Consider the following 12,787-nt stretch of genomic DNA (forward strand, 5'->3'; position numbering starts at 1 on the left):
ACCTTCAAGATGTGAACTTCTACTTTGAAAGATAGTGAGTGGTTTCTTGGTGATGAACGAAAATGGTGCTGTTTGGCTTGTGAGAAAGTGAAGGAAAATGCAAGGACTTGGAGAGATACTGGTGATTGCTGAAAACCCTTAGAACAAGAATGAAACTTTGAGAAAAAGACCTTCCCCTAATTTGGTCATGCCCTTTTATAGAACCTCCAACCTCTCTTGAAATGACAAAGGCCCTTACATGGATGCCACTTGGCATCGAAGGCAAAAGGTCCTTATCTCTTCCCTAGGTTAACATTGGAAAGCCAAAATCCTTCTTCCATGGGTGGTGTGTGGCCTTCCTCCAACCGACCCTCTCTCTTCTCACTTTCTCCTTATGCCCTTCCTTACATGTCTAGGTTTAATGCAGTTGGTGGTTCGAAAGTAAAAACACCAATTCAAATCCTTTTTGGGACTCCTCTTCTGTGTGCATGGTTGCCATGTGGCAAGATGTGTGTGTTTCTTGCCTTGGCCGAAAACCCTAGATTTCCCTAGGTGACCCTTGACCTTCCCAAGACAACCTTCCCCATGCATTGTCGTCGCCCCCTCTCTCCTCTCTTGCTTTTCCAACATTATTCATGAACATGGTTTTTTTTCCTTCTCAAGTAAGATCAACTTGGAATCTCAAAGGTTTCATTCTCTTTCTCTGCACATGCTTGACAAGTGTCATCATCTGAAATGACTTTTGCATGTAGGCGTGTAAGCCCTAACTTGAGTGACATCATCCTTCACTCAAATCTTCTAGAACGGCATGCATGTTAGACAAGTGTCTTACCTTGCCTTTTCCCTAGGTTTCTTTTTAGAAAAGAAGAAATAATCCCTCATTGCCATGTGGCTCCTACCTCTAACCTTAGAAAACATTTTGGGCCTCCCAACAAAGAACTATCCCTAGCTGGTCGAATTCTACATGGGCCCTTCTAGGCTCTTTTCTTCTTCCCTCCCTTATGACTTTCTAAACTTAGAGCTTTTAGGGGGTCCAAAAATATAATACACTAGGAGGCTTTTTCCTTCCAACACTTAGCATCTTTTAAAAGATTAAAAGACTTCTCTAAGTAAAATAATAAAAAAGGGGACTTGAGAAAGTCTGGGTTCTCACACAGTGCCGCCGCCAAAGTCTTTTTGGCATCAACCTAGTGCCACCGAGACTCTAGTATGTCCTTCTCAGCTATTCTCTATACTTGATCTAAGATTGTGGGTTTGAGATGGGTTTCAATATGATTTTGAATGGATTGTGGTTTGATTGTGGGTTGATTGTGTGTTTGTTTAGTTGTGTGAAATTGTAGTCTTTGGAAGAATGAAATGTATTTGAAAACTGTTGATTAGGGGTTGAAAACTTTCAATTGGAGCTCCTTGGAATTATCACAACTACAAGAACTTTTCCCACACTAAGAATATGGAATACCATTGACACCCTGCCATACAAAATCTGGGATTAACAAATATAAAACCTCTGGGATTAACAAATATAAAACCGATAGTTATGAAAAATTGTGTTTAAAGCATGAACAACTTTGAAGCACCAAAAATTGAAAAATTCCCCCATATTCTTCAACGTGTTCTGAGTATATTTCAATGAATTCAATTTGTTGTATTTAAAATTCAAAGGGAGCAATACAAAAGAACATAGAATTGCATCTAAGTAGCATTTACAGTGGAATGCCCACATGAGCAGGCATGGATTCTTTTAAAATGTTGCTTCCTTCTTCTACGAGTAGCCATATTTTGCATCTATCACAAATTCTTCAAACTCATCCCACCAAATAGAACAACTTTGTGCCCCCAAAATAACAAGATAATTCTTGAGACTTAAGCCTTAACAAAAAAGCTTGAGGCTTTGCAATTGATGACAGATGAAATAACTAAAAAGTTAACTAAATTTCGAGGGAAAAAAAGGAACTAAAATGTATCTATCTTTGAAATAAAATTCCCAGAATCAAGCCAAGAAAAAATACCCTAGAATCAAGACCCTCAAATCTCATGCTACTAATAAAAAACTAGCATGAATCATGATTTATTCTTTTTCTACGTAACAAGCTATATATAGACCTGAATACTATCCAGATTTGACTTATAGCCAGCTACAAAAGACTTCAAAAGTGTACGTGGGTTTCCCTTATATAAAACTAGAGTATAAAACTCAACTACTACAATGACAATCCTCTTCAGACTTAAATACAAAAACAAGAAATAAACAAATAATGACAAAAAAAAAAAAAAAAGCCCAACACAATAGAAACTTATTCGAATAAAAAAATGGAAACTTCCAACAGCTTATCGTCAACTGTTTAGATAGAGTTTATATAGCCTTGTCTTTGATTTCATTTGACATTGGATTTGGTAGCCATGTCTACAACAAGAAAGATTATAAAAAATGAAGCATTCACTTGTCTGCTAAATATACGTTGGTGGCTTACATTGTAATCTGCTTAGTTTATGTTTTAAACCTCTCATGCTTGTTACTATGATTAAATCCAAAGTCCAGCTATCCTAAAAGGGAATGCACACTAACCCTCATGCTTGTACCACCAAATCTCATATGCAATGATGTTATAACTATGCTGAGTTTGGGCTGTTGCATTGTGGTGCATTGATACAGTTATTACATTTGGCGTTAGATTTTAATGTCTAGCATTTGGTTTGTAGAGACAAATCTATTCTAATTGCATGTACACAAGAATTTTTGTTCTAGTTGCTTTTGTTAAAGCTATTTCCTGCATGCATGAATGATCTCACTTGCATTCACTTTCTTCTCCATTTTTCAGCAAATGACAAACTCATGATCTCGTTTCGAGTAAAGTTCTTGGACTGTAAAAGGGGAAGACAAAGCTGCTTTCGAGAGACCACTATGCTATTGTGGCATGCAATCCAAGCTACGGATTTTTAGTAAAACTAATAGTTTTAGTAGAAGATCTTACTACTATCCAAACTACAAGATCAATAAATAATGTGATTTTTTTCTTGAATGGATTGATCTTCAAAGTGAACAAAACAACTACTGTAAGATGATGTTGGAGTTAGCTCAATGAAGGAACAAGAGAGTACTTCATGAACATTTAGGCATATGAACAATTGAAATTTAAAGTAATGGAGAAAAAGTACAAGGGAATCTTGAATTATTCGTTCTTTTTCTTTGCAACTACCAAGTCTAAATCATTCCCTTGTGTAAATACAGTCTACTGTAATTAGTTTTTTGTCATTTTTGGACAATCGAGTATGGTTGGTCTGAATAGCAAAACTTGTCGTCTTGCATATGTCTTGTAAAATGCTTGGGCGTCTTTAACGTCATCAAATAGCATACCAATGAATGGCTCCGAAGGACCACTACTGTATGAGGAAATCACATTGAGTCTATCATCCACACTCACTCTATCTTTGACATCCATTCCATCTTCCGCATTCATAACACATTGTTCTTCTACTCTTTTAGTCTCAACTCCCACATTCTCAACTTGTAGACAATTTCTATGCATCATTATCTCAACTTCATCACTATTAGAGTACGAAATTTTATCATTCAATACAAAATAATGTTGATTACAAATTCATTACAAAGTCTTTATCTCAATGTTTTAAAAAAATAAACATGTATAATGTTGTCTCCATATATTTCAGGTTGACTCATGATCAACAAACAAAAGCGGATATAATTGCAAGCTAAACATGTCACTCACAAACCTCAAATCCACTCGTTACATCGTAGTCTCCCACGTTCTACCTTCTCCTTATCTCTTGAATCAATAAACTCTAAATGCAGAACATCTTTCCCAATTTTATATGAATATATTTATATTGATTTCTACTTATAAAAAAAAAAATTTATATTGATTTCACTAAACACAACTCCCTTGTTCAACTTCAAGATTTTCTTCATTTTGGTCATGTGTAGAACATCTTTCCCAATTTCCACGCATCATGCCCAAATATTTTGGATCTTTGAAAAATCAAAACTTTTATGATTTTTTCCATTAAGAAATATGCAAAAGCGAAAAATCTATGGGCTAGAACTCCCTAGAAAAATTCTTCATTTTAGGTGATATATATTCCCCAGATTATGCAAGCTTGTGCTTTTCTTTGACAAGCTTCAGTTTGAAAATAACAATTCAAGATTATGCATGCTTGTGCTTGTGCTTTCCACGCATAATAACAATGAAAATCCCAATTGAAAATAACAATTCAGTTTGAAAATAACAATTTCCCAGATTATTCACTTCATATTCCCCAGATTATGCATACAAGCTTCAGTTTGAAAATAAAAATTCAAGATAGGCAACAGAAGCAAACGATGGTACACATTCACAAATTCCATCTCACAAATTCCCATCAACAAACCCAGCGAACTAATGTGAATGGATTGAAGAGTTGGGCGACAGAGATGGGCAACGGCGACGAAAATGCACGATGGAGAAGAAGGTAGGCGATGGCGGCAAGAGATGTTTTGATCCAGCACCATGTCGAATGTGAGGGGTCTAGCTTACGAATGTGGTTATTGAAAACAATAATCCTGTGTGATGCACTTCTTTTAGTTTACAGTGGAATCTCTGATGTGTCAAATTTTCATTGGTGTCCATTAAAGTTTCAAAATCAGCCAGACCACCCAAAATTGGAACTGTTTATTTATTTATTAAGCCATGGACGTGAATCAGTCAATACTACCGTACACGGCTTCACCGTAATGGAAAAAGGCATGCATTGGCAACTTCCCAGGAGTAGGGCATTGAACGTAACTATGAGAAGACATGCATATTTTAAGGACCATGATCAGGATTTTGAACCTCAAATACTAATAGTCAAATGGCATAATTTGCTTAAGAGCAAGAAAATGTCAGGCTTAAATATTCTTGCAATTAGTCCATTACGGACTTCAAAGTACGTATCCTAACTAGAACACTCGAAATAGCGTAAAAGAAGTGCAGGCTAGCTATATATGTACGGATAATTTGCCTACATTAATTAGTTACCCAGAAAGGCATCAACCTTTTTATTGACAGAGGCAGACAAGAACTTCATACAAAGAGGAGCTTCAACACCAGCAAGAGCAAGTATAGCGGCTGGAATTCCCCACAAAGAATCACCACATATGAGGCCAGATGCCACAGCAGGCCCAAAGTCCTTGGCCTTTTGCTTGTTCTTCTGCTCCCACATGAAAAGAATCAAGCTCCCAAGACCCATGTCAATGGCGAAGTATCCACCAAGATAGAATGGGATGGCCATGCAAATTGGGCTTGGAACAAACCTATAGATCTTATACTTCTTTTCACAATGCTTCAGCAGCTCACCGAGTATATTTAGTGCCATAGCAGCAAAGAAGAATGTGATAGCAAGTTTGACACAATTCTTGGGAAGGGAATCCAAACCCTCAACTCCAAGAAGGGCAATCCCACGGTACATTGCTGCGTATGGGGCGGGGTACGGTCCATCTGGGTCACCAATAGGATATGCTTTGTAGAAAAACCAGAAGACCAAAGGAGACATGACGCAACCCATGGCTGTCCCAAAAACTTGGCTAAGGAACATGGAGCGAGGAGACGCCAAAGTCAGATATCCAGTCTTAAAGTCCTGCATGAGATCAGAAGCTGTAGAAACAATACTCATCATCACTCCACAAGAGGCAAGACCAGCAACAACTCCTCCATTTTCAAGGCCAACCCAAGAACTGAAAATGATGATAGCAACTTTGCCATAGTTGGAGGCAAGAGACCAGTCAGTAAGACCGCAGCCATAGGCATTGCAGAAGGCCAAAATTGGGGCTATGGTATAAGCAACCAATATATGATACCACTTCAATTGATGGAAGATGAATGGGACTACAATAATGGATATGGCTGCAAGGATAACATAACCAAGCATGGCTACCGGATTGGGAATCTGATCTTCCAAGAAAAATTTAATTCGTCGTTGCTCAATGTAGTTTGCAATCTCAGAATCTGGTGACTTTTCCGAAATTTCGGGGATAATGGAAGATGATTCTTTATTCTCAGATTTATGAGTTGCAAGACTGCATGTAGTTTTGATTAGCATGTAGACAAAGTGGAAAAGACCTTCACCCAGCATTATGGAAATGGCAGTAAAAACCTATGGAGACATGCACAAAAGAAAAGGTTATAAGTGAGTGTAAATTATAACACAAAAGTCATGATGACAGTGGAAAGATCGTTGTATATAAATACAAACGTACATGCATACATACATATATATATATATATATATATATGCCCGTTCTTATTTCTTTTCATTTGTTAAATCATGGAAACTAGTATAGTTTCGTACTATAAATATAAATATCCTATGTTGAGGAATAAATCCCACATTGCCTGTGGACAAGGTCTTGGGCATGTTTATAAGGTTGGGGCAAACCTCTCTCTTTGAACTGGTTTTAAGAGATGAGTTAGGCCCATGAATTTCTTCATGGTATCAGAGCCTGCCACAGGACCAATGGGGCCTACACTACTTACCCCGTGACAAGGACCAGAAAAAATACTGGCCTGCACGTGAGGGAGGGTGTTGAGGAATAAATCCCACATTGCCTGTGGACAAGGTCTTGGGCATGTTTATAAGGTTGGGCAAACCTCTCTCTTTGAACTGGTTTTAAGAGATGAGTTAGGCCCATGAATTTCTTCACCCTATATCCTTGAATTCCATGGAGACTGCTCTCGGATAGTTCAGCACTATACCAAACACCTTTCTTAAGCTCAATCAATGGCCACATGATTCCCCATGATACTACGGCTCCAATAAGCAAAGATATATTCACCATGTAAGGACAAATCATTCCAACACCCACGTAAGTCGAGGAGAAATCAAAGTAGAACCTGCCCAGTTGACAATTTAAGATAATGATCATCTTCCTTTCTTCTATCGGAATTAAGTTGCTTTTATTTATTTGAGAATGCATTGATCAATCACGGTCTTAAAGTGATTAGAAAACACTTAATTTACCTCTGTTTATAGGCTTGGAGACCAAATGTAGGGAAGCTTGAAAACCCACATCCCTCGGCAGCAGTGTAAAACCATTGGAAAAAGGCAAACACAAAGCTAAAGCAGAAGCTTTTAAACAGCACAGCAACCTGTTTCCTGTATCCATGAAAATCAATGCATTAGCAGATAATCATGGAGATAGTCAAAATAACACAATGTAAGATTACAAAGTTATGAATATTCCTTAATTTATATTCTCCTCATTCGTTTGAACTTGGGTATGCGAAGATTAATTAAAATGTTATATAAATTTTTAATGCTTACTTTGCCAGCTTGGCTCCTCTGGGTGTGTGGAAGCTGTTGATGAGGTATGCAGTGGCGGTCCCACTTGGGTAGGTTAACTTGTACTTTAGGATCATCATCTGTGAGACATCAATTTTCAAAGCTTAATATATAAGGTGGGAGATATATATATATATATATATATATATATATATATATTATAAGCTAGAAAATGTAGTTAAGCAGTAATTATGATTGTTATATACTTGTAATATATTATATAGAGTAATCCTAATCATCATCATTTTTTTACCATGATCATTCTCTTATCATCTTATGATTTGGTATTAAATGATTAAAAATTATTTATTATTTTTCACTTGTAGGTCTATCATTTAATACCACATGGGTGTTAAGAGAATGATGATACTTAAAATTTTTCCTATTATATAATGGGCATTCAGATATTCAATTCTCTATTCTAATTGGCTGCTAGCTCAATGTTTGAAAAGAGAAAGACAACATTAAATGTGCATGTGAGATCTGTATATATATAATATGGAAACTTTTATAAATACAAAGAGATTACATAAAATAAACTCATAAATTGACATAACTTTATGAGATCTGTTAGATCTATTTTATAGTAAAAGTAACTTTATAATCTGATGCATCATATCAAGCTACGTCAGTTTGTGAGTTATTTTTATGCAATCCTTTTGTGGCTAAAATATTTCTCATATATATATATATATATATATATATATATATATATATCTTTCTAGTTGGTCAACCATACAATATATCTAAAAATAGGAGAATTAAAATTCTCTCCATTAATTTCACATGCAATTAGAATTCATTAATTGAAGTAGAATATTATATTATTGTCTTGAGAACAACCAATTAATATTATCATTATTAATTACCAAAATGTCTTAATTAATTCTTTTCTAACCTTTCTTAGAGGCACAATAGAGAACAAGCCAACAAAGCTCACAGAAAGGAGGAATCCAATCATCCAACCAACAGATAGATGCTTCACGTTTCTTGGTGTGTTCGCTCCATCGACATTGGCAGCAATAAATGGACTCATACCGAGCAAATAGCTTGCAGTTCCACCTAATAATTATGTATATACAACCAAAAAGTTATTAACTACCAAGCAAGCATATATTTGCAGATATTATTCTTTTAAAAAATAGTAAAATTAATTATTAAAAAATTAATTTTTTTCATATGAATATCAAATTAATTCACCTTTTAAAATAAGTACGTAACGCTTACGTACTTTATAACTTCAACTATCATTTATATATATAATTAGTTTCCAAATTATTAACAAGTAATTAATGAGCACAAAGAACAATGAATGCAAAAAGCTTAGAAAATTCAAATTGAAAACTGAAAAGTCCATCACCTTTAATTCCAGTATCTTTTGAGTTTTGGTATTCATTATTCCACATACTATATATATACCATACTTATTTTTAGTCTATTTTTTTTTAATTTTAATTTTATTTTATTCCTCTTAAACTAATTGAGTTGATCTTCTACGCATCATAATCTATATATCACATATTTGGTAAGGGGAAAAAATATTAAAAATTAAAAAATCATGTGCAGTGTGGAGATGGTAAATAGAATTTTCACAATGCTCAAAGTATTATATTAAATTATAATTTAAACCCTAAAGCTCATATAAGAATTCTAATTTTGCTTATTGTAATATTGTTGGCATGCTATTCAAGAAATACTTCTTATAAATGATGTCACTTTCCTTATCCCTTGCCAAAAAAAAGTGTCACGAAATATATAATATTACATTTCGAATACATGAAGTGTGCAACATAAAATGGAGAAAATAACAATTGCTACCATAACCAAAATAACAATATGTGTTCTAATATTATTTAGACAACATATATATATATATATATATATAGAGAGAGAGAGAGAGAGAGAGAGAGAGAGAGAGAGAGAGAGAGAGAGAGAGAGAGAGAGAGAGAGAGAGAGAGAGAGAGAGAGAGAGAGAAGAAGAAGAAGAAGAAGAAGAAGAAGAAGAAGAAATTTTTCTATAGATAAGAAAATCAAACTTTTTTTATTTGTAAAATAAAGAAATGATGATATTGTTATATGTTTGGAAAATCAAGAACATACTACTGAATGCAATTCCTGAGGAAGCAACAACGCATGTTTGGATGACCGTATTTTCTTGCATGTTGAAAGGTTGCTTCAAGAGGCCACATTTACTAATTAGGGATGTGTAGGCCTTCACAACGGCAAAACCCAACAATCCAGCAGCCACATTGAGAGAAGGTATCACACCTGTTGTTAGGTTAAGCTTGCACACAATCACGTTAAAGACAATGCTCAACGCAAAGCTCGTTGCCATTGACCTTATTGTTATCTGCTTCGTCCATGGTGGCACTTTTGTGTCATTGAATGCTTCCTCTGTGGCCACCACTCTTCCATCATGATCATGTTCTAATCTCTTCCCCATATTCTCCTCTTCATCAAACTCATAATCTTTTCTTTCTAATCTCTCATTGCCTATAGGGTTCCTACTACTAGCCATTGCAATTCTTGATTGATCTTAGCCTCTCTCTCTCTCTCTCTCTCTCTCTCTCTCTCTCTCTCTCTCTCTCTCTCTCTCTCTCTCTCTCTCTCTCTCCTCCCTCCCCCTCTATGTGTGTGTGTTTTGAGAGTCTTTGGCTTCCCTTTGCGTCCTTGTTGCCGATCTTGAATTACTCTAAAGACTTATTCTTATTGGAGTTCGATGCATATAAAAAGGAATAGACAGTTGGATCAAGATCATATGAATCTACATACTATCATATAGGTACAACTCAATAGCGGAATGAATCAGTGAGGTTCCTGAAAAATCTTAATTAGAGAATCTGCCTTAATTGGAAATTTTAATTAAATCATTTTATCAAACTTCAAAAGATTTTTTTATCCAATAATTTTCTTTATACCTGATTCAATATATGGGTGTGATAAGGTCTCTATCAGGTCCATGTGATCTTGATTTTTTCTTTCTTTTTTTTTTAATTTATTTTTAATGTGCAATGCCACATCTACATATAATATGGCCATCATAATATACCCCTTTTTGTCATTAAAATATTGGTGAGAATACACCTTACGAAAATATTACCATGCTTTACAAGTCAACCGGCTCGTGGATCTTGTTTAGTAGATATTAAAGTTGTGTTTCATGTTTGATTTTTACCCCCAATAGTAATATCATTAAATGCTTTTAGAAACTAGCTCTTGATTGTAGGTGTGTAATAGCTAGAAACACCCACCATCCATAGGGGTGTAAGGAGTTCAGTCCAGACCGAAGTTGAGACCGGTCAGTCTCAGTCCCACAAATTTTGGATTGAAGAAGTTCGGTTTGGTCTTGGGTTCTATAAATTTTAGATCGAATTGGGTCAGGCTGAACCCATATAGATTTTAAAAATATTTTTTAATGATTTAATACATTATTTTTATATAATAATTATATAAGTTAATTATGTAATTTCATCTAATGTATTATCATTGACCATATAAAATATAAAATAATATTTGCTATCAATTAATAATAAATCATAAATCACGTGATAATTTATGTCATTATATATAAATAGTTAATATATTATACATTCATACATACTCTACTATTTACACTTAATTAAAATCATTAAGTAATTTTGTTTTGTTTTTTTGTTTTTTTTTGAGGGGAAAACTTTTGTGCCATTTCATTAAGAAAGAGAGGAAATACATTGAGGAATGTCCTCCATTGTGACAATTACATCTGAAATGGAGAGTGAATTTTTTGCTAACAAGTGAGCCATAAGGTTGACATTTCTCCTTACATGAGAAACCTCCCACTTGGCAAAACTACTAAGTAATTGCTTAGCTTCACAGACGAACATGCTAGCACTTGTGCCTCCTTCTTGGTCATTAGAAAGTGCCTTTGTAACCTGCTGTGAGTCGCCTTCAATAATTATCTGGTGTAGGCCAAGATCAAGACCAAATTTGACAGCTTGTAGTGCTCCATAGGCCTCTGCAAGTAGAGGATTGGGAAACATCTCTTTGCTAGTTCTCATGGTATAATGAAATTTTGTTTTAAACACCTAAGTTGCAAGCAAATATAATAATCTATGTATAATGAAATTAGTTGATATTTATTCATTATATATAAAATATATGACATTATTAATAATTATGCATACTGAAGAATAAAGTCTAAGTTAGTAAGTAGTTAGTAACTATCAACATCATAAATATAGTTATAGTTAAATATTTTTTTGACTTAGTTACATAATTCACTTAATTTTAAATTTAGGTATTTAAATATGTATCACCATTGATCCCCACATGTGATTTGGTAGGAGTCACGACATGGGGTGATGGTCACTCGGGTCACACAGTGAGTGGCCACACACCCCAACACCAAGTGTAAGTATGTGCGGATATGCAATATGTGTATAGTTTATAAACACAGTAAAAAAATAATAAGACAGTCTAAAACAAAGTACCAAAAAAATTAAAATACAACCCAACAAGAAGTCATCCATAAGGTTATTACAGTCATCCATCTAATTAAAATAAAATAAAAGTCCATCAACTACAACGAAAATAAAACCCAAATCATCACTCCTTAGGTGGGGTTGTTCCTTCGTGTTCAAATCCATCCTTTGTATCAAAGTCTATCGAAACATAACCGTAGGTGAGAACACCACAATGAGATCTTGCAATCTCAGCAAGTAAATCCACAGATCAGCAACTAGGAATTTCAAACATGGAAGCATACAAACAAACACGTACACCAATCATAAGAGTTAAAGAATCAAAATAATCTTTAAAAATGAAATTGAAATATTTTCAAAAATATGGGTAGAGTCTTTTATGTCGGACAAACTTGCAATGCAACTATTCTAGTGGGCAGTCAATCTATAGAAACAAAGGATTGAACTTAAGAAAGAGACATAATAGCAGAGAGAAAACTTCGGCAAATATTGATTAATGACAATATAAGAAATCAAGTTCTAGAGCCCACAATTGGGCTCAAATAGCTATAAAAACCCTAAATTATGAGAGTTTTTCTCAAAAAAGAAAAATCCTTATTATTGCATTAAAATTAATTATGTAATAAACTAAGAGTACTACAAGAAATCTTACTTAAGTAAAAATCAAAATACTCTCTAAAAGTGAAATTGAAATATTCTCATAAAAGGCAAAAAGCAATGTGAACTGTCAATTTGAAGGAGAAAATGCTGATTTTAAAATTGAAACATGAACCACTTGGCATAGCATGATCACAACATGCATGCCAAGAGGCTTTCCAAATAGAGGTCTTATTCATGATTCTAATACCCATAGCCAATTTTATGGCCAAAACACTGGCACGTGGGCAATATTGCTTTAATCCAGGAAATTTTCACAGTTTATTGCTATATTTGTTCTAATCTAACTTCTTAAGGTAGTCTATCCCCAATAATATAGAATATTTCAAATATACATCACTAAACCCGGATCTCCTTGCATCAATTTTCCTTCGAAT

At 34.6% G+C, this 12,787-nt stretch overlaps 1 protein-coding gene across 1 annotated transcript; it reads right to left on the reverse strand.

Annotated features, from left to right (window-relative positions):
• Positions 1 to 4,836: 4,836 nt before the first annotated feature.
• LOC122311634 (probable metal-nicotianamine transporter YSL7) lies at positions 4,837 to 9,828 on the reverse strand. Its single transcript, XM_043126251.1, has 6 exons — positions 9,394 to 9,828; positions 8,192 to 8,355; positions 7,276 to 7,373; positions 6,973 to 7,107; positions 6,656 to 6,845; positions 4,837 to 6,108 (listed from the first exon to the last, which is right to left on the reverse strand). The coding sequence occupies exons 1-6, from the start codon at positions 9,809 to 9,811 to the stop codon at positions 4,987 to 4,989; spliced, it is 2,127 nt and encodes a 708-aa protein (XP_042982185.1). The 5' UTR covers positions 9,812 to 9,828; the 3' UTR covers positions 4,837 to 4,986.
• Positions 9,829 to 12,787: the final 2,959 nt, after the last annotated feature.

The sequence above is a fragment of the Carya illinoinensis genome, chromosome 5 (genome assembly GCF_018687715.1).
Source record: "Carya illinoinensis cultivar Pawnee chromosome 5, C.illinoinensisPawnee_v1, whole genome shotgun sequence".
Classification (NCBI taxonomy): domain Eukaryota; kingdom Viridiplantae; phylum Streptophyta; class Magnoliopsida; order Fagales; family Juglandaceae; genus Carya; species Carya illinoinensis.

What these genes read in the sequence shown, in the direction of transcription:
- LOC122311634 (XM_043126251.1), bottom strand. Translation starts at nt 9,811, where the DNA reads ATGGCTAGTAGTAGGAACCCTATAGGCAATGAGAGATTAGAAAGAAAA. An exon ending in CTCAGGAATTGCATTCAGTA is followed by an intron (nt 8,356 to 9,393) that starts GTATGTTCTTGA and finishes CATAATTATTAG; the next exon opens with GTGGAACTGCAAGCTATTTG. An exon ending in CTATTGTGCCTCTAAGAAAG is followed by an intron (nt 7,374 to 8,191) that starts GTTAGAAAAGAA and finishes GATGTCTCACAG; the next exon opens with ATGATGATCCTAAAGTACAA.